The sequence below is a fragment of the Camelus bactrianus genome, chromosome 10 (genome assembly GCF_048773025.1).
Source record: "Camelus bactrianus isolate YW-2024 breed Bactrian camel chromosome 10, ASM4877302v1, whole genome shotgun sequence".
In the NCBI taxonomy this organism is placed as follows: Eukaryota; Metazoa; Chordata; class Mammalia; order Artiodactyla; family Camelidae; genus Camelus; species Camelus bactrianus.
In genome coordinates, this window is record NC_133548.1 from 14,215,470 (window position 1) to 14,237,605 (window position 22,136).

The 22,136-nt window shown below is 43.1% G+C and overlaps 1 protein-coding gene across 14 annotated transcripts in view; it reads left to right on the top strand.

Moving 5' to 3' along the window:
- CELF1 (CUGBP Elav-like family member 1) overlaps nt 1-20,141 on the top strand; it is a 64,124-nt gene extending 43,983 nt beyond the window's left edge. For 5 of the 14 annotated variants that reach the window (XM_074372028.1, XM_074372027.1, XM_074372030.1 and 2 more), the window contains 12 exons: nt 207-394; nt 1,894-1,976; nt 2,340-2,388; nt 4,611-4,745; nt 5,303-5,382; nt 5,708-5,869; nt 8,315-8,390; nt 9,856-9,984; nt 10,302-10,415; nt 11,124-11,309; nt 13,028-13,171; nt 13,620-20,141. In XM_074372028.1, coding sequence (XP_074228129.1) covers nt 207-394; nt 1,894-1,976; nt 2,340-2,388; nt 4,611-4,745; nt 5,303-5,382; nt 5,708-5,869; nt 8,315-8,390; nt 9,856-9,984; nt 10,302-10,415; nt 11,124-11,309; nt 13,028-13,171; nt 13,620-13,747 — 1,474 coding nt within the window. In that variant the 3' untranslated portion in view covers nt 13,748-20,141. The remainder of the gene's footprint in view (nt 1-206; nt 395-1,893; nt 1,977-2,339; nt 2,389-4,610; nt 4,746-5,302; nt 5,383-5,707; nt 5,870-8,314; nt 8,391-9,855; nt 9,985-10,301; nt 10,416-11,123; nt 11,310-13,027; nt 13,172-13,619) is intronic. The other 9 variants (XM_074372018.1, XM_074372019.1, XM_074372025.1 and 6 more) reach the window with 9 other exon arrangements.
- The last annotated feature ends 1,995 nt before the right edge of the window (nt 20,142-22,136 follow it).

The window sequence follows — 22,136 nt, forward strand, 5'->3', positions numbered from 1 at the left end:
GGTAACTTTAGTTTGGGATCTGATGGAAGGGATGACATGGTGGAGAGGACCAGGGGACTCTGGTAAATTGAATGGAGGTAGTGAAAGTAAGTAGAATTTTTTCCCTACCTTTTCAGGAAATAGTTGAGACCTTTAAAGAAAAAAAAGGGACTCTCTCTGGAGAGCAACATGAATGCATAATAGAAGTTTTATTTTATTTCACGCAGCTCAAAGAAAATGAACGGCACCCTGGACCATCCAGACCAACCAGATCTTGATGCTATCAAGATGTTTGTGGGCCAGGTTCCAAGGACCTGGTCTGAGAAGGACTTGAGGGAACTCTTTGAACAGTATGGTGCTGTCTATGAAATCAATGTCCTAAGGGATAGGAGCCAAAACCCACCTCAGAGCAAAGGTAAAGACTTTGGCTTTTATATGTATATATTCAGTCATGTGCATGCTCTCTCTCATTGCCAGAATGTTCTTGGGGTCACATGGGGGGAAATCTGCCTTTTTATAGTAGCTTTGTCTCCCAGCCCAAACCTGTTTAATGACTTACAAATAAAAAATTAAGATGACATCATGAGGATAATTTGTAAATTGGCTCTTGGGCAGTCCTTTTCGAGAGCTCTAAATTCAAGAGACAGATTCAGGTGAGTGTCTCATTTGATCTTGTGAATGGAATAACAAAAATAAAGTTGAAGTAAACCAATCACATAAGATTTTCTTTAGTATTTTGGCTAGGGTAAGTGGAAAGAGAAAAATTGTCCAGGTACCCATGGGTTTGTTAGTGTTACAGAGGCCCTGCGGGATGGCTGAGCAACTAGGCGGGACTGGTTTGTAGGTGACCTGTTCATAGTAACCTACAAAATGAACAGGATAAAAAAGACGAGCTGCTTCCAGAAATACCCAGAAGGGTGGAAGTTTTGTAAGACTGATAGTAGATAAGACATGAGCTTTGCCCATGTATATACAGGCATACTCTTTATTTTCCCAAATGACCCATTTCAGAGTAATTTTCTGTGAAAGCTGTTCTCCAAGTGCAGATGTGAGCAAGCATGATTGCCACGTTTGAAACCAGCTTAATAGCAGAGGATCTAGAAGCTGAGGAATTATTTTCTCTTTGTGGCATAGTTAACCAAAAATATAAAGTATTATTGTTTCTGAAAATGACTGGCAATATAATATGCAGTAATTCAAAAATCTTAATTGCAGAGTGATTTTGAAAGAAGTCTGTATCATATCTTACGGGACTGTGGGCCCAAGATTTACAAGACATACTTTCCCCTTCCTATCACCAGTAAAGATACAGAGCACAAAATCTCCAGATCTCCTCAGTCAAGTGCCATATGCTGTTAGAAGTGTAATTATATTTGATGGGAACCAAGAGTCCAAAAAAAGATATTAAGAGGCTCTTGGCTCTTAAGTCACTTTGTAATTTAATAAATAATGATTATGTTTGAGGCATATGGTAGAAACTGGCTCCAATTTAAGATTTGTAAGAGAAAGAAAGATTTCCTTGTAGACTACAAGCTGCAAGAGTGCGACACCTCTGTCTGGTTTGTAGCTGACTCTTCTTGCCGAGCACATTACTTGGTGCTCCAAGTCTGCTGGGTTGAATGGCATGGTGCTGTGACCTTTGTAAGAGAAGTAATCTTTCCCAGAGAAGTTACAGGAGCAGGTAAAGAATTTTAACAAAACTAGGAGACTATAACAATAAAGAAGACAAAAGAAAATAATCTGTTTCCCCCTCCACCCCTCTAGATTTTCTCCATCTCCCTCCCTTTACCCCCTCTAATTTTAGTAAATCCAGCCCTCTCTTAAGGCTCAGTATATCCATGGAGGAGGAAATGCTCTGGGAGTTACCTGCTTTCAAAGGACTGGTTTGACTTGATGAAATGTTGTTTATTGCAGGGTGCTGTTTTGTTACATTTTACACCCGAAAAGCTGCATTAGAGGCTCAGAATGCTCTTCACAACATGAAGGTCCTCCCAGGGGTAAGAAAGCTCCTGCTAGTAAGTGGAACTAGTGGTTTTGACACATAGAACATACTTACACTTTTCAGGCACACACTGAAAGCAATTTTGGGGAAAGGGTGACTGCCACAGGAATTGATGTAAAGGAAGACATAAAGGGTATGTTTCAAAGAAGATAGGTTGAAAGTAATTCTCAGCCAAGAGAACTTTGACTTCTTGACTCACATTCTATTTTGATATTTTGGTGGAAAGAGATAATGAGGCAGACATGAGTTCAGCAATAACTCTTAAGGGTCTAGTTTTGATATTTCCTTTAGAGTCCTCATGTGTATTTCTGAATGCCTTCAGTGTGCAATGATAATATTCATGTGTTTTCCTTTTTAGATGCATCATCCTATACAGATGAAACCTGCCGACAGTGAGAAGAATAATGGTAAGCAAGTGTATAAAGTCCTCCCCTTGTCACGTCTCTTCCTGATGTGTTTGCTGTTCTCATGGCATCTGCATTGTACTGTGCTCTAATTAATATTTTTAAAATTGAGGTATAATTTACACATAATATTATGTTAGTTTCAAGTGTAACATGATTCCATAATTGTATATATTGTGAAATGACACTACAATAAGTCTGATTAACATCCATCACCATACATAGTTGCAAAAATTTTTTTTTATCTTGTGATGAGAACTTCTAAGATCTACTTTTTTAACAACTTTCAAACATGCAATACAATGTTAACTGTTGTCTCTGTACTATACTTTACATGATCACGACTTACTTATTTTAAAACTGGAAGCTTACACCTTTTGACCTCCTTCAAGCCCTTTTTGCCCACCTCCTTTCCCTCTCCTCTGGCAAAAAGCAACCTGTTCTTTGTATCTATGACCTCAGTTGTTTGTTTTTTATTTTTAAAGATTTTATATATATAAGTGAGAGCATATAGCATTTATCTTCGTCTGAGTTATTTAACTTAGCATAATGCCTTCAAGGTCCATCCATGTTGTCGCGTATGGATGGATGTGATTTCAGATTTTATTCTGAAAAAAGATTCCTCTGTGTGTGTGTGTGTGTGTGTGTGTGTGTGTGTGTAAAATACTACATTTTCTTTATCCATTCATCTGTTGACGGATACTCAGATTGCTTCTATTTCTTGGCTATTGTCAGTAATGCCTCAATAAACATGGGGGGTGTGTATATCTTTTCAAATAAGTGTTTCCGTGTTCTTCAGTTAAATACCCAGAAATGGAATTGCTGGATCATACGCTAGTTCTGTTTTTAATTTTTTTGAGGAACTTCCATACTGGTTTGCACAGTGGCTGCACCATACAGTCCCACCAACAGTGTACAGAGGTTCCCTTTTCTCCACATGCTCATGAACACTTATTCTTTCTTGTCTTTTTGATAGTAGCCATTCTAACAGGTGAGATGATATCTCATTGCAGTTTTGGTTTGCATTTTCCTGATTATTAGTGATATTGAGCTTTTTTTTTTTTTAATGTCCCCATTGGTCATCATATGTCTACTTTGGAAAAATGTCCGTTTGAGTCTGTTGCCCACTTTTTAATTGAGTTGCTTTTCTTTTGCTGTTGAGTTGTATAAGTTCTTTATATATTTTAGATATTAACTTCTTATCAGATACATGATTTGCAAGTACTTTCTCTTGTTCATTAAGTTGCCTTTTTATTTTGTTGATGGTTTTTTGTTTTGTCTTGCTGTGCAGAAACTTTCTATTTTGATTTAACCCCACTTGTTTATTTGTGCTTTTGTTGCCTTTGCTTTTGGGGTCAAATCTAAAAAGTCATCGCCAAGACCCATGTCAAGGAGCTTACCAAGTCTAACTCTTCTGGGAGTTTTATGCTTTCAGGTCTTACATTCAGTTAATTCATTACCAGTTAATTCGTTACTTACTCACAAGTAACCCATTTTGAGTTAATTTTTGTGTATGTTGTAAGATAGTGGTCCAGTGCTCTAAGTAATGTCATCTGAGTTGCCTGTTCTTTTCTTTAAAATAAGTATGGTACATAAATGAGATAAATAGAATTGACCAGGAAGCATTACAAGAACATTTTAGAGTTAACTGGAATGTTTTTTTGATCAGTATAATTTCTTATGGAAAGGAGTGGGGGTGGGTGGGAAATGAACAAATTGGGAAGGAAAACTTAGTCCTTAAGAGAATGAATAATCAGAAAATGAAAGTGGATATTACCCTCACTGAAATGTGTGTTCTGTTTCTCTTGTTATATCAGTTAAGTGTGGAAACTCGTCCTTCTTTGGTACATTGGTATTGCTAGTAATAGCAAACTTTGCTTAGTGCTAGGCAAAGACAGGTGCTGAGTATTAGCTATAGGTACCTTTGAGGTAAGCTCTGTTATCCCTATTAATCACATGAGGAAGCAGGCACAGAATGGTTAAGTAACTTACAAGATCACAAAGCCACTATATTTCATTTAAGTGCTTCCAAATATAATTTTAAGATAGCATTGATTATAAAAGGATGTGCTGAATTGTGGTGAGGGGGAGGTGTATCTTAAAATCTGTGAAATATGGTATAAAGGCACAGAGCCAGGCATTCAGACTGAGGAGCTCTGACTCTAGAGACTGCTGTACTAGCTCTGTGGTAATGATGTCAAGCCTTCTGTGTCTTACTCTCTTAGCAGTGGAAGACAGGAAGCTGTTTATTGGTATGATTTCCAAGAAGTGCACTGAAAACGACATCCGAGTCATGTTCTCTTCATTTGGACAGATTGAAGAATGCCGGATATTGAGGGGACCTGATGGCCTGAGCCGTGGTGGGTACATTTTTTGCATTTAAAGATACTGGTCTTAAACTTGTAATCTTTTTTTTTAATGGGACCAGTGGAAACTAGTGATGTATAGCTAATACGGTCTTGTCGTGATGGAGAGGATTGGGTTTGGTGTTGTATGTTTAGGTCTCGTCACGACTTCTCCTGTCAGTTGATCCCTTTAGTATTCTCCCAGTTCCCCTAAGGAGTCTACATTCTGTACTTAAGTGCCTTGTATTAAGGTTCTCTGTTTTTGTCCTTGGAGAGGTTCTTCATGCCAAAATGGAAACACTCCTTTGCAAGAGAAGCAAGAGAATATGCTTTATCCCTCCTTTATCCCTCAAGCACTTTCTCTCCTGTCTGTGCTTCCCTGGTTTTTCATTGAAGCACCTATCACCCTGTTGTAACATATCTGTCTTCTCTAGATCATGAACCCCTGAAGGCAGCAACCATGTCTGTATTGCTAGCATGGTACCTGGCACATAGTAGGTACTCAGTAAATGTCAGTCCAGTAAATAAATAACCAAATGAATGGATGAGTTATCAACTCTTTTTTCAAACAGGTTGTGCATTTGTGACTTTTACAACAAGAGCCATGGCACAGACGGCCATCAAGGCAATGCACCAAGCACAGACCATGGAGGTAGGGGACAGATGAATGAAAGGGGGACATTCCTTAGCCTGAGAGTGCTAGGACAGTTGGCCATCAAAGCCCAGCAGTATATACAGCATCTGATTGCCCTAAAAGTTAAGCAGACTAAGTAAACATCTTAAAGTTAAAAACATGTGCTTTCTTTAAAATTAGCGTATTGGAACTAGTTACTCTTTTAAATTATATTTTGCTACTTGTGTGTATCAGGAAGAGAAGTAATTTGGCCGTGAATGAAAGTAGAATGCAGCCTGGAAAGGAGAACTTTACCTTCACCCAGAAGGAGGAATTTGACCCTTTGGTTTTGGTGTTTTCATAGGGTTGCTCATCCCCCATGGTGGTAAAATTTGCTGATACACAGAAGGACAAAGAACAGAAGAGAATGGCCCAGCAGCTCCAGCAGCAGATGCAGCAAATCAGCGCAGCATCTGTGTGGGGAAACCTTGCTGGTCTAAACACTCTTGGACCCCAGTACTTAGCAGTGAGTCCCTGTGGTTTGCTTTCTGCAGACTGTGCAAGCTCCCAGCTGTTTCTTCTGCTGTCCTTAGCTAACATACACAATGGAATTCACAGATCTTAGCACATCAGAATTTTCTATAAAAATTCAGGCAACATAATGTTCTTTAAGTCACATGAGTGTCTCTTTCTCTCTTTCTGGTCACACATCTGTGGTTATGTCGTGAGACTTATGCTACAATTAAAGTAAAATCTTAATTTCCTAATAAAAGGCTTTAAAGACATTTCATGTGTCCCTGCCCCCAAGAAAAAAAACTCCTAAGGGAATCTTAACTACCAATTATCTTCCTCTATAGCTCTTTCTGGCTGATGTAGAGGGCATCGTTAAAATCCTTACTGAGTCTTCCCTGAAGAGTGTGATAAATGTTCCACTGACTGAGAGATCAGGAGATGAACATGGACATTATTAAATGAGTATTACAGGTGTATATTTGAGTTCACTAAATAGTAAATAGATTTCCTTTAATTTGATTTCTCTCTAGTTGAGTTGGAGTAATAAGTCCAGGAAGGGTCACGCTCCAATTTGTTACTTTGATTTACTAGGTCTGCAATGTTTATTATGGGGGATTATCACTGTTTAACCCTTAAAAGAACTGCAGATAGCACAAGACACTTAAAACTATCTCTTCTGTGAATCAGAAAGAACAGGTCATCTGTGATGCTACCAGTAAAGAAAAATAAATGGTGAAACTACTAGATTAGTATGGATAGTCTAAAAATATGCACATAGGAGTCATTATAGTATTCACTCCTCATCCTTTAAAATAGTATTTTATATGGAAGCAGAAGAAAGGCAATGATTTCTATCCTGCGATACTGGGTTTTGGCTAATTTGATATCTTTTGGTCTCCCTATTTCTAAAATATTAGAAGAAATCCCAGTTTACTTTCCCTAGTGTTTTTCTGAAGTCAAAAAAAATGTAGATGGTTGTTATATTTCTATAGATTAAATTGTTTCTCGGTGCTTAGAACGTTGTTTATAAGTTGAGAAAATTCAGAGAGATTTTAGTCTTCTGCCAAAATGATAATGCTTTGAAAATTATCTCCGTGATATGTACTTACTCTTCTTAGAGAGTTTTGGAACCTTCTTTTAGGGAAGACTCCACCTTTTGTTGTCATTGCCACAAGCACATGATGGTTTCCAGCAAGCACATGATGGTTTATGTTGAGAGCTATGGTCTGTTTCACTTAGACATGATCCCCACCCTAAGAGCTGTTCTCATTTTGGGAGGAAATGAAGTGCCAAGTACAGTATGCACAGTCCACCAGTTGGGACTGAACACATTACCCAAGGTATTTAAGAAGACAAAAATGAAGACTTGTGAGTGCTGATGGACTATGTAAGTGATAGTACATCATCATTAATTATGAGGTTCTTTCTGGAATATGTGGACTTGAAACTAGAGCAGTAGTTCTTAATCTTTGTAGGGTTGTGGACCCCTTTGAGAAGCTGGTAAAAATTGTGTTTATATGCATTTTTTCATTCTACTTCTGGAGGTTTCTGGACCTCCTGAAATGCCCATGGACTAGAGAGATTCATGATGACCGAGGAACCAAGTCAGATGTTTATATGGGAATGGACAACAATTTGAATAATGGATCCAGAAACAAGAATGTCAGTTGTCCATAAGGAACAGTGAGTGGAACAAAACGCTTTAGCAGGTTGGTTAGATGAAGGTTGCAGTTTGCTAAGGTACAGAGTAAGGTTGTAGCGATCCATTAAGTTCATGAACAGGTCCCCTTGTTTTATTTGTTATGGAACAACCATTGAAGGAATGTATGCTGAACAGATACGGACTAATCCACCAGTCATTTGGTCATCTGCAGCAGTGAGATTACAGTGATAGATGGATGTGTAGTATTCTAGTCATGACAGGATTTATCAAATCACAAGTTCATTGTGGCCAGTAAAGGGTGACTCCAAGAAATACCCTGAAATGGTCAGGTTTGATATTTTAAATAGTTGTGTGAAGTAGAAATTTGGTGTCTAGATAGGAACAACCTACAAAATAAGATGTGTGGGCCTAAGCAGGAGAATCTAGGAGAGGAACTAGAAATGGCAGTCACCCACAGACATGCACTCATTGCAGTGGACTGCTTGGCTGCTTGAGTTGAGCTTAGTTCTCTGCTCTACTTCTATCCTCTGCTGTGCTGCATTCTGTTGCCAGGGACGCAAGCCTGGCTCAGTACTCAGCGAACATAACTGTCTTCTGGCCAGGTCTTCAGCTGTGTTGTGTTGTCCAGCGCTGTCGTAAGCCTCATGTTTTTGTTGTGTTGGCTTGGGCTCTTGTCTTCAACTTTCTTCTCTCTGGGGGCCTCTGCACTCTCGCTTTGCTATGCTGTAGAGTTATCCCAGATGCAGAACCAGCCCTCACTCTCACTCTTGTTCTGTTTTTTGGTGTAATGTCTAGCTTTATTTGCAGCTCCTTCAGCAGACTGCCTCCTCTGGGAACCTCAACACCCTGAGCAGCCTCCACCCAATGGGAGGTAAGTGTTCACTGCAACGGAGGAGCAGCAGCTGCCAGGTCAGCAGACCCAGCTAAACAGTCTGAGAGTTTTGTACCATTTGTGCAGGAAGAAATTTTCCCCACTCATTACATTAAGCTGACATAAGGTGAACATCCTAGGATTCACCTACGTCGTCTCTAGAAGGTGGCTCTTTTAGTTGCTGATACCAGGCTGCTCTGGGATTGTCTGCTGCTCCCCACCCCTTTAATCTTTTTTGAGGAAGAAGATGGAAAGGAGCTGTTAGCACCTGCAGACTATCTGCAGCATTTTGATAAGGAGAAAAATGCAGGAACTCTTCATTTCCACAATAAAGCGACTTTTTCAGTGATTCTGTGAAGAAAAAAGTCTACTATGGCTTCTGAGAGCATGACTTACCCTGAAGCTGCTAGAACCCAGGCAGTTAGTGTCTTATACAAGTTATTTCTTAGGTGAATTGCCTTTTGTTGGTGTTAACATGCATGAAAAACTTAATTGACAAATACCTGAGCTTATAACAAAAGGAGGCTCCAGGTACAAACCTGAGGCGAGGCCATCGGAAAAGTGGAGGGAGCGGAGGGAAGGGGACCATTCCAGAGCTGCTTGCCCCTGCCTCTTCTGCAGTGGCAGGTGCACCTGAGGAAGGGCTAGTCTCAGGCGTGTGACATTATACCATTTGAAAGAGTTTGATATTTGTTCACTTTGTCCCAGGGATTTATAGTTTGCTGTGTTTTCGGAAAGTTGTTAAATTCTAAGTCTGTGTTGGAGCCTTCCTGTTCTCATTAATTCTCTACCCACACCCATCTGCCTTTCCATAATCCAGTAAATGGTTTGCCACACATTGTCGGCACAGTTCAGATTTCTTGCTCTCCTTTTACCTACATTGCCTAGGTTCTCCTTGAAAGTCTTTTCCTCTGTTTTTTCTCTCTCCTCCTTCTGATGATTAATCTGCTGCTAAAGTAGTGTGTTTTTTCTTTATTCTTTCTCCTGTTGCTGTTTTCACATGTGTTCCCCTGTCATTCCTCCCATGGCCTTCTGGATCTTTGCTACATTTTCTGCTTATTCACCTCCATTGCAGAGAACAGATCCTCTGTGAAGTGTGAGTGAGGGGCCCAGATGCAGATTCGTTCTCTGCCACAGGTTTTGGCATTGTTGTTCTCTTAGACACCTGGCTCCATGTTAGACTCTGTGGTATTTCCTGATTTCCTAATTGCCCATCCCTTTATTAATGCTCTCTTGGTCTGGCATGTTACTGGATTAGATATCTTTTATCTGAGGAAATGATGGCAAGTTTCTTAATAAGTTGATTGATGGCTCAGTCTTTTTGGAGCCCTGTACTATTGCCAGTGAGGCTCATCTAGAATAGTTCCTCCTTGGGACCGGCCTTCTGCCAGTGTACACTGTCATTGCTGGAGTGGATGTGAGGGACCCTTATCTGCTGGCTGACCTCTTGCTTTGGATATTGCAGGGTTAAATGCAATGCAGTTACAGAATTTGGCTGCGCTAGCTGCTGCAGCTAGTGCAGCTCAGAACACACCAAGTGGTACCAATGCTCTCACTACATCCAGCAGTCCCCTCAGCGTCCTCACCAGTTCAGGTAAGCATGTAATAGGGGCCAGTGTGCCTTGGGCAGATTCCCAAGAGAGGGGTCTGTCATTCTGGATAGTAGTTAACACCCATTTCCAAAGGGGCAGACTATGAACAGTAAATTTTCAAATGTCATCTTCTCACTTGAGAAAGATTTTACTTTGCTGTAATCATCATTTGACTGTCCTGCAAGGACAGTTATCAAAACCAGTAACTGGAACCCTCTTTACAAAGACAATACTTCAGTGGTATCACTGGTGAGCTTTGGTTCCTGTTGACATGAGATGGCAAGTGTTGACTTGAGTTTAACTGGTGGATATCTGATAGCAGGGTCCTCACCGAGCTCCAGCAGCAGCAGCTCTGTCAACCCCATCGCCTCCCTTGGAGCCCTGCAAACATTAGCTGGAGCAACAGCGGGCCTCAACGTCAGCTCTTTGGCAGGTGAGGGCCAGCCCCTGGATGCCATCAAGCCATTCTTTGTGCAGATAGCACATTTTAAACAACCCTTGTAAGGGTACCATTAGAAATACTGGAGTGGCCTGATGAAGTTAGAAATAACCATGCGATTTTGAGTCAGGCCTCAGTTAAATCTCACCTCTGCCCCTTAATTAGCTGTAAGTTTTGACCACCTTTCTGAGGTTTTTCTCATCTGCAAAGTGGAAATAGAATGCTTTGAGGGTTATTAGGAAGTTAAATGAGAACATAAGTAAAGTGCTGAGCACATTGCTCATAGTACGTGCTCAATAAATATTAGCTATTTCGATATGATTTGCCCACATCTTGACATGGACCACATGCACCCCTATAAATCCCCAGTCCTGGGACTCTTATTTTTACCACATTCCAGATCTTTGTGAGAAAATTGCAAGAAAACCAGAGAGAAAATGGGGCAGGCCATGTGTAAGTGGTATCAATCACTTCTTGCACAGGTTGAAAGAAGATAATGGCAAGAGCTGCACCTGGGTGTGGTGTTTTTTAATGTCCCTGTTAACCACAAGGCCTGTTGAGTGTCCTAAATCTGACCAGTCAGATGGCTATTCCTTCTCAGGGAAAAGCTAAGAAGTAGATGAAGGGGGAAATTTGGAGTTTGTCTTTGGCATCAGTTGAGTCTTTCCAATCTATTAATCCTGCTCTTCCTCCCCAACCAAGGGATGGCTGCTTTAAATGGTGGCCTGGGCAGCAGTGGCCTTTCCAACGGCACCGGGAGCACCATGGAGGCTCTCACACAGGCCTACTCGGGGATCCAGCAGTATGCTGCAGCGGCGCTCCCCACTCTGTACAACCAGAACCTGTTGACACAGCAGAGCATTGGTGCTGCTGGCAGCCAGAAGGAAGGTGAGCGCCAAGGGAACTGGAGTCAAGGATGGGATGGCTGCTCCTTCTGCACCAGCACCGAAAGGCAGGGCAAAGGCCAGGAGAACCATTTAGGTGGTCAGGCCAACACTTCTCTTTGGCAGTGTCCAGGGTAGACTGAGAAACTGCTCCTGAAATGTTTTCTGCGTGTGCTCTGTGTACCCTCCTGGGATGGGCTGCAGTTTTTAGGTGAGGAAACATACTGATCTTACTCTGTCTGATACCATGTGGCAATCTGTTTTTGCTAGGGAGTCTTCTTTCTGGATTATAAATCTGTCAGAGGATGTCCTCTGTCTAGGTGTCCCTTTTAGTTATATCGTTTGGCTTTTCCTCACTTTCTAATCTGTGCTTTTCCTAATTGAGGACAAACAGAAGTGATAGTTATGGCCTGTGGGTTGATGGAGTGAGAATTACTTGCTTTGACATGAATGGTATTAAATTCAGGAGAGGCTTTCTAGACAAAAAGAGGCCTGAAGTTGGTTTATATGCATAGAAGGTCCTGCTGACACCTCAGTGCTCATATGTGACTGGATTTTCACAACCAGGAGCTGTCAAGGTTTAAGCACTAATGTGGGGAAAAGACAAGTATCCTCTCTTCCTGTAGCAGCAAGGAGTCTTGGTGTAGTATGTCCTCATCTGCTCTGAATCAGACACTTATATGCCCTAGGATGCAGTAGTGGGGGAGCTATAGAACCAAGGAGACAGACAATAAACAAAAGCATGCAGTGTTCCAAATGTTGCTCTAAAGTGATGGCCAGGAGAGAGGGATAGAGTGCAAGAAAGATAGCATTTTATATAGAGAAGTTCTCTCTAAGTTGACATCCAAGCAGAGATCCAGAGGAAGAAAGGAAGCAAGCCACGTGTGTATCTAGAGGAAGAAGAGTAATGAGGGAAGAGGAACAGCAAGTGCAAAGGCCCTTAAGCAGCACTGTTCCACATGTGTCTGACTACACAGCAGGGAGACTGGGGTGGCTGGAGACTGGTGGCTGCACTGCAGTTGTAGTAAATTCTTCTGTGGTAAGGAAATCATTGAGTGTGTAAGTGGTTGAAGAGGAAAGCATATTCTGTTTTTGAGCTTAGTGTTAATGATAGGCACATTTGGAAAATGTAATTTATTTTTACTAAGGCACAGTTTACATATGGTAAAATTCATCCCTTTTAGAAATATAGTTCTATGAGCTCTGATGAACACATATAGTGTAACCACCACAATAGACGTAGAACATTTCCATCACCCCTAGAAATTCCCTCATGTCTCTTTGTAGTCATTCGCTGCCTCTGGCAACTACCAGTCTCTTTGCTGTCCTTATAGTTTCTAGGCACAATTTTGAAACCCGCTTTACTTATAATCTCTTTCTACCTCCTTTTCTGTTGTTCCTCTGTGAGCCTCTAGTTTTATTGTTCTACACACAAATCTGTCTACTTTATTGTCCCAGCACACCATCCTCCCATAGGGTGGAATTCTAACCTCCCTGAAAGAGACAGAGCATCAGAATGGTGAACAGCAAAGTGGGAAGGAACCTGTTTCAGGGATGTTCCTTCAGTTCTCAGCTTTGTATTTGGAGAACCTGTTTAGTTCTCCAGATGAATTTCTGTTTGTTGGGATGCTGAGAATTTTAACACAGATGGAAATGAGAGATGGTGCAGGAGGTTAAGTGTGCTCAACACTGATACTTTTTCAATCAATGGATATTTTGAAGGTCCAGAAGGAGCCAATCTGTTCATCTACCACCTGCCCCAGGAGTTTGGAGATCAGGACCTGCTGCAGATGTTTATGCCCTTTGGGAATGTCGTGTCTGCCAAGGTTTTTATAGACAAGCAGACAAACCTGAGCAAGTGTTTTGGTACGTTGGCTTTTCTTCTGGTGTTGGGAGGCTTAGATATTTTTACCACTGAGAAAGAGAAGAGGCCGATAGCAGAAAGAGATAGGTCTGGATTTGGGTTAACTCAGCCTTGGGCAGATTACATTACCTCTTTTTGAACCTCGTTTTTTTTTTTTCATTTATGTAGTGGGAATGATCATTTCTCCCCACCCTGTCACTCCAAAGGTGAAAATAAAGTAATATACGGGAAATGGCTTGGCCAGAAACCTGTAAGGTACTATATGGATGTCAGTTAATACTATTAGGAACCTGATTTGTTTTGTGTGATAATAATTTCAAGAATTCTTGCCCCTGCGGAGAAAAAATTGGGCTTGGAGACTAAGCTTCTAAGGTATTTCTTACATAAGGAAGACAGAGAATCTCCTTGCCTCATTATGTCCCTCACCTAGGTTTCTGCTTGGACACACAGGTTTTGTAAGTTACGACAATCCTGTTTCGGCTCAAGCTGCCATCCAGTCCATGAACGGCTTTCAGATTGGCATGAAGCGGCTTAAAGTGCAGCTCAAACGTTCGAAGAATGACAGCAAGCCCTACTGAGCGTGCTCCCCTCTGAGACTGGAGTGAGAGGGTCTTCTGGTAAGTGGGGGAGGAGCACCCTTTATGATTCGAAGCCCTAAGGCTGTGTGTTGACAGCCCTGGACCCTGATCCCTGCCACTCTCGCAGGCACAGCTTGCCCTGAAGACTCGGCTACTGCCTTCTGTGGGAATTTCGCTTCGTACAGAGGACAAGTTTGTGCTTTGGTTTCCAGTGTTTTACTTTGGAGTTTAGGTGCCATATCCTGAGTTTTTTTTCTTTATTTAAAGTTTGCTGTGTTTGTAACCAGTGTGTGTTGAGAAGGACCAACATCAAACTGCCCTGGGGGAGGAGGGAGAATGGAGAAACATTAGAAAAGAAGATCAGAATTTGCCCCAAACTACCCCAAGCGAGAGAACTGAGTGAAACCAAAAACTGACCCCCAGAATCTTCCTAAGTGCGAGAGTGGGTGAAATGAGAACTGGCGTCCAAGAGCTTTGGGGGCGGGGCAGGTGGGGTAGGCTTTGGAGTGCGAGAGTGACTTGACACCCAATGGCCCTGGGAGCTGGAGGCTAAAACTCCTCCATAGCTGCCTTCTGTGGAAATACTGAGTTCTTGCCAACTCTTTTTCGGATTCTTGTCTAGGGTTTCTGCCCCTTTTTCCTAAAAGGGGGCTAACGATTCTCTGGAAATAAAGCACCTGTTAAATTAGACTGACATATGCAAAAAGCAAGAATGTATCACCCATTACCAGCTTTCCTAGCCAACTGTTGGTGTTGGATTGGCCCTGTCTGGCTGGTGGCTGTTAGGAAGAAGCAGCCAGCCAAACAGGTCATTTTTAGTTTATTTCAGCACCAAAATTATTAGACTATGGCCCATTTCTACCAGATCCCTTTAAAGAAGGCTTCTAGGGAAGATACTGTCTGGTTTTCTTTTTGTAGTTGACCACAGCAAGGAGTGTCAGTTCCATCCCCAGCCACAGTTTTCTCAAGAGGGTAGATCCAAGAAGGGCTTAAAGTATTTAGCTGAAGGGAGCACCTCTCCTGAGCAGAGTGATCAAAAGCCATTGAGTTGGGGGAGGAGGAGCCTGCTTCTTGGTGTGCCTGAATCAGAAGGTCCCTTTAAGCCAGTGCTGCATTTGCCAGTGGCCAGCACTTCGTACTTAAAAGGATTAAGACATCCTTGCTTGCCTCCTTGGTTGAGGTGTCGCAGATGTATTCCTACAGAGGCAGGCCCCTCTTCTAACCACTCTAGCCCAATCTTCTGCTCTTGGCAACAGAGGAGACGACAGGATGTTTACAGCCTCCATATGGATTTAGTGTTCATTTACCTCAGTATTACCCTGTTCATTTTTGTCCTCGTGCTTTCAGTTAGCTCCCTGCTGCCTCCCATGGGTCTCACTCCAGCTCTTGCCTGTGAGCCACACAGCTTCTGGGCTCTGCCTCTGCTCCAAGAAATGCTGTGGGGGTGGAGAGCCAGAAAGGGCCTGCTGTTGGGAATGTGCACCCGGGCAGAGATGGCCCTGTTAGGATATGACTCTTAGCCAAGGCCGGGGACCGGGTCCCTGGGATCTTAAACCTCATGAGTATCGGTCCTGACCCCTAGCAGTAGAGGTGAGAGTAAAGGGGTTGGTTTGCTGTTAAGTCAGATAGGGGTTCTCTCCTTGTCATACTGTCCATTTGGGCCACAGACAAGGGTTGACTGTCTTGCTGTTGTGCAGGTAGTTGGTGGTGTTGGATTATCCCACTGAAGCTGGGACAGCTGTTCCCTTCTCATAGTGATTACTTGGGTCCGTTGTCCTCTAAGAAACGTGAAACATACTTCTTAAGCTGAACCGCGTAAACTTGAATTCCGCGCACTGGGAGAAATGTGTCCTGTGTTTCAAGGATAAAACTGTTCCAAAGGCTTCCAGGGTCATGATGGGATTTTTTAAATAAATGCAAAAAATAAAAATAAAAAAGAAAAAAGAAAACAAAAAAAGAAAAAAATGCTAGGTTGAGGAGGCGCTGTTCCGAATCCCAACCGGCTGGAACCAAGAATGTCGTTTCTATTTTTATAGAAGTTTTATACAGCTCCGGGGTGGAGAATATTTATTACCTAAATTATATCTCTGGAAAAGGCCAGGATTTTGTAGAATCCAGAATGTGATTGTTATACACACAGGGTGCTGTGTATGATTGAAACTACTGACTTTCTGTGGCCGTTTGCAGCCCAGCTAATCTGCCAGAGGGGGAAGGAGTTAATGCTGTGAATTGGCAGAGGAGAGAGCTGTGCTCCCCAGGGTGCTGCCGGTGCTGTGATCGCTAACCTTCTGTTCTGTCTTCCTCCTTGGCCATCATGGGGTTTTCCAAAGCCCAGAACTCCACTCTCTTCCCACTTTCTTCCCTTTCTATCCCTTCTTACTCACCACCCTTTGTTTCACTATTATTTGTACACAGATTTGTCCTGGGCTCTGGGACCTTATGAAACCCCTTTCTTAATGATATGAAAGGCAAAGGTGCGATTAGTCCGCCTTTGATACCAAGACCCCGAGGTCTCATACCTGCTTGTGGGTTCTTGTTCTAAAAGGAATGTGGCCCTGGGCTGCCACAGTGGCCAGCTGGTGAGCCCAGGCACTTTTCTCTGTTCTCTTGTCTTCTGCCCAGCGAGTTCACACAGCAGTGCTGCCCTTGAGCACAGTTCTCTCCCCAGGCCAAAGATGGTTTTGTGAAGAAGCTGCTCCCCTACAAGTCTCACAGTGTGAAAGGGTTCAGCTCCGAGAGTGGAGACTCGCAGTCAAGTCTTAAGCAATCCTTTTCTGTTGTGTGGGGGTTTCACATTCACTTACATAAATGTGTTTTCTGCTGTAGTTTTGTTTCTTACTTGGGTTTCATCATGAAATTGATTTGCCTTGAATGCAGCCAGACACTGTCTCCTGGGTCCCACATGAGTGGCCAGGGCCTGCGTGGAAGCTAAGAGCTTGGATTTCTGGGAACAAAGAGCCATCCCCATACGATTGAGGAGAGAGCCTTGCCCTCTCCCCTAAAGAATTCTCCCCACCCCAGCCAGCAGCTTCGACTTTCTTCCCGAGTCTTGACCAGGGAGTCGAGTCTTGACCAGGGAGTCGGGGGAGAGGCTGGGGCTCTGCTCCACCAGAAACCTTCTTTTCAGACGTTTTGGGTACTTTTGGGGAAATCCAAGCCTTAGGTTCCCTTCTGTCTCTGGCAATTGGATGTTTTCTTGGTGTCCTCCATGTCCTTTTTTCCCTGTGTCCATTGTTAGCATGTGCAAAAGTTCCCTGTCATTACCCAGCCCCTGCCCCGCCCGCCTCCTCATTTCAGGGCTGTACACAGTGAGTGTTCCTGTTCTCTCTCTCTTTGTTTGGATGTATTGCTCTGTGTAACTCAGTGGGTCTCCCTCTTTCTGGTTTGTTTTTTTTTCTAGATTCCTGCCGTTTGTTCATCGTTGTGCCTAAAGCATGTCGATGTGGCGTCAAGTACATCGTCCAAATCCCTGTCTCTTCAGCTTCTCTGATGCTTGAACTCTCACCTTTGACCTTGTGTTGACCTTTGATGCTGACGTGTATTTTTATTATGTTTGTTTCTTTCTTTGTTTTTTCTTTTTTCTTTCCTTTTTTTTTCTTTTGTGCTGCCAAATTGGTTTTGCTAGAACGACTGCTGAAGGGGAAATATTTAAACTTGCATTTGAATATAAAAAAATCTATTTTTCTAGAACTTCATAAGATAACCACTTGATTTTGTGATTCCAATTCTTTGTAATTGTCTTCAGAGCAGCCCTACTAGCACATACCGCGTGGTGTTTGTATTTCTGTGAACACACAGCCAGTCCGTTTCTAGGCTTTGTTTCTCTGTGTGCTTAGTTTTAAAGACAACTTTGAAGTAAACAATGAAATAAAAGATGTCACTAAAACCTTTGAGGCTCCTGAGCACATTTTGCTGATATAGTTTGTGGGGCTTGAGGAGACCGCATGTGTTCCTATTTTTGTTTTTCTTGAGTTCTCAACTGCAGAAAACACCTGAACTCCTTTTCCTTTATGACCGCCTGCTGCAGTTTGGGCCCCAGCCAGCCTTTTTCTTTTTCTTTTGTGGTTCCTCCCTGTAGCAACCCTGCGGGGAGTCTGCAGATCCCTTTGGCCCCTTCCCCTCAGCCCCCCTGTGCCCACCTCCATGCTCGTTCCTACAGTCTCCACAGCAAAATGTGATGCTTTGATTTTTTTGTTTTTGTTTTTGTATTGTTTTTGTGTTTTTGTTTTGAATTTTTTCCTTTCCTACTAAGATTATGCCCAGAAAAAACAAGTTTTGCATGTTTCCTGCTGTTTCTTCACACCTTCGTATATATCACCTTCACCTCTCTGTTTTCTATAGTTTGTGCAAAAACTGACCGATTTAAAAGGGTTTCAAAGAAGCTGTTTTAAATTGTTGTGGGGTTGATTATTTTTTTCAAGATTGTATTGTTTTATTTTGAAGTGGCGACTTTCTCCTCTATTGCCCTTAGAGCGATTGCCTGTGCACTTAGACTGTCACCTCGTACGGCCTCTAGGCCTCAGCAGGGCCTCCAGGAGGCCGGCTGCTCTGCTCAGACACGGGTGGGAGGGGGGCCCAGAGAGGCACAAGGAGCAGAGATAGAACCCAGAAAGGTGGCTGTGGGTGGGCAAGAGGCTTAGCGCATTGAGGGCAGTGAGCATCCCTCGGCCCCCAAGAGGGAGGGTGCTCTTAACCACTGGGAGGAGGCCACCTGTGCACTAAGCGGCAACACACCTGCCAGCGCTTTTCCTAGGTGACAAGCACAATACTACAGTCTTCACACTGTTTACAGCCCTGGGCACCAACCACCCCACACTGGCTCTTCACTGCAGCTCTGCTCTTGCTTAGCTAGTGGGGTGGGGGGGTAAGGGCAAGAATTTGTTTTTGTTTTTTTTTTAATGGGTGAAGAGCCACATAGCTACTGTCCCTGGGTGCCAGGCAAGCCAGTTCCTTGGTTCCCTGAGGGGAACTTGCCCTCCTTTCTTGTGGCACCATCCAGCCTCAGGGTCTTAGGGACTTGAGTGAGAATGTACATAGCGGAGGGAGAGACCAGTGGAGATGAGAGGTCACAGGATGGATCTGTGGAGGTAAGAGGTTGCAGAGGGAGGAGTTTGGAATAGATCCCACCCAGGCCTAAGCTGCTGGTGGGTGAGAGAGCTGGGAAGTAGGATTGTCCAGGGAAGGGTGGAGGGGGTAGCCGAGGGACTGGGGGGAGGGGGTTGGGGAAGGTAGAAGCACTGTTAGCATCATCCACGCTGGGGTTGATGAAGGAAGGCATCCCGGCAGAACCTCTGCTCTGGGGCCCGGCGGGTTACCTAGTATTATGCTTGAGGCCACCCTTACTAGGGGGAAAGGGCGGCCAAATGGAGGCCCAGTGTATGGTAGGCTGCTTAATTTCCTGGAAGGGGTGATTGGATGGAAAGAGGCCAGGAACCCCAGCCTGAGCGAGACTGCCGTGCACCCCACAGTCTGACTGCACAGAGCTGCCTCTGTTGGCAGAGGCACTGAGGCTCCCCTTCCTGTGTATTCAGAACCCGTGTTTGCCAATGTATTTTGCTTTCAATTCCAAGAGGAGCTCTGGGAAAACCTGTGGATAAAACCAAATGCCAAACGTTGGACGTTGTTTCCTTTTCCTTTTCTCTCTCTGATTGTTTTAATTGTTCTGTGGTGGTTTTAATGGATTTGAGACCCTGGAGCGGCAGCTGCCTTTCTGATTTCCAGCTGCTTTTTGTGAATAATTTAAAAAGAAAAAAAAAAAGAAACTTTACATTTTGGAGACAAACCTGTGTGAGTTTTTTATTGGTACAAACGTTGTATTTAACACTAGGGGTTTTGTACAGTTTTTTGCCTTTTCTACTAGAAAACAATGTAAAGTGATTTCACAATGTGAAGAGAAAAAAAATTGCCACTATGACCAAACGCACAGTCTGTTCTGCAGCAACAACGGGATTCAATCAACTCAAAGTCGTGATTCAGCCGTAGAAATGCTTTTTCTTTACTTTGTTTGAGCTTTTCCTTTCTTTCCTGTTTTGATTTGCAAAAAAAAAAAAATGTCTTTTTTGTGTGAACTTGTGTTGTACTACGTAGAAAATTATGGATTTTACTTTAATGGTTTAAAAAAAAAAAGGCAAGAAGAGCCCTTGTCGCTTTTCTGACCTGATCACAGAGTTTGTGTAGTGGATTAAAAAAAAAAAAAAGAAATTGTTACAAGTTTGGAGCAAGGGAGTATGTGTTTAAAAGGAATCTCCTTCCTTTTTTGTGTGTTTTTCCTTTTTTCCCAATGGGGAACCTAAATCTGTTTTAATTGCACAGACACACGGACAAAAAGTCATTTTGTATCTGCCAAGTGTGGTACCTTCCTTTGTTTATTTGCTATTAAACTGTTTGAGAAGAACTGATGTTGTCTTCAGAGTTGTTGATTGTTGAAATGGGCGGCAGTCCTTGGGGCTGGAGGGGTTGGTGGCATTCCTGAAGAAGGGGTGGGCGCGCTGGGTAGGTTCCATTCTGATGTGTCTTTTGGTCTGCAGTGGAACTACCTCAGGCTCCTGACGAAACAGTTTCTCCCAGAAAACTGCCTTCTCCATCATCCTATATTCTTTTCAACATCCTTGCTTACAGGGAGGCACTTTAAAACTTTTTTGGCAGCCTTAATTTTTGTGCTTCTGTTCCCAGTAGTGGCTGCCACCCTGCAGAACTGTTGAGTGCAGGTCCCCTCCCTGGGCCATGGAGTTCCTGCGCCCAGAGCAACGCTGCCCGGCACAGAGGCCCAGCTTGTGGGGCGTTTCCTCTCTGGGCCTTCAGCACTCCAGGCCAGAGCGCTTCAGCCCCTTCCCCCTCATTGACCTCAGAACAAGGTCACAGAAGGGCATTTCTATTTCTTGGGTTTACTGCTCTAGAGCACTCTTCTGTTGGGGCCCTATACCTGAGCCCCCTCAGACCTCTGCCGACTGCAGCCTCCTGGGCTGGGAGTCTCAGGCCCTCTGCCAGAGCATATGCTTGTCTGCTCCTTACGAGCCACCGCCATCCTTGCTCCTCCTGGATGCCAGTCCCCGTGAAGCTGGTGCCTGTGTAGAGGTGTGCAACCAGCAGTGGGCTGTGAGTGGGCCCGGCCTCAACCTTCTCCACAGGGTCCCTCTGTGTGGGGTGTGTCTGGAGTAGCATGTCTGTAAAGTAAGGGTTCTGGACACAAATAAATATAGGAATATTGCTTCCTTATTTGTATTCATTCAAAATATGCTTAAAAATCACAACTTTGTATTAATATGCAGTAATTGTCCTAGCTAATGTTCACTGTTTACCACAATCCAAGTGCTGTGGGAAACACTTGATACACATGTGCTCTAGTCTTTATAACACCCCTAGGAGGGCGCTAGTGTTCCTATCCCTATTTGCAGATGAGCAAACTGAGGTTAGAAATTGGGTTGCAAAAAAAAAAAAAAAAAAAAAGCATTAACCACCCACTGCCAAAAGATAACCAAAAGTTACTATTATAGTTCATTGTCTTTTTTTCCCATGCACATTTTAAAAATAAAACTGGGATCATACTAAAAAAAAGAAATTTGGTTGCCTACTACCAAGTTGTATGCACTGAGAATCAAACCAGATCTGCCTAAGTCTCGAGCCCTTTCTCAACCACTGCTGAGGAGAAATAACTCAATGAAAGCAAATCAGTGTGCTTTTAGTTAACTCATCGCAAATGATTTTGCATACTATCCTCTAGACTCCAGTGAAGGGAACTTTGGGGGACCCTACAATTCTTTTGGCTGCCTTAGTGGTGAATCATTTCAGCTTTGCCTCCAGTGTGTCTGTCTTGGTGTTTAAGGGGTTTGCTGGGAACTTGGTGCTCCAAATTGTTGGTCAGCTTGCTCCTGCAAGGTGCCACTTCCCATGAGGACCAAAATGCTTCTTAAACATCAGTCCTGCAACACAGTTCTTTCCTAGCTCTGTTACCACCTATTCTTTACCTCATGTTCATTTTAATTGTTTTCATTGTGCTCCAATACTTGTGACAGTTTTCTACTTTAAGCATTTTTAATTGGAGAGAGTTCAGTGACATTCAGTACACTCACAATTGTACAGCCATCAATCCCTAATGTTTTAAATCAACTTGAAATGCACCTTTTGTAACTTCACCTCATTCTGACCATTAGTATTTTGTGGAATCACAAGTTTGATGTCGAATATATGTTTCAAATGCACTTTAGGTTGTATAACTTCCAGTATATATATAACGCCTTCTCAAATGAAACACCTTCTCAAAGAGATCTGTTTCACACTTTGGGAAATTGGGCCAGGATGGAGAGTCAGGGGCTTCCCCATGGACTCCCTTCCCAGACCTGTTTTCTCTATAATAAAAAAGTGATTGAACCTGAAGTTGTCTCCCACCTAG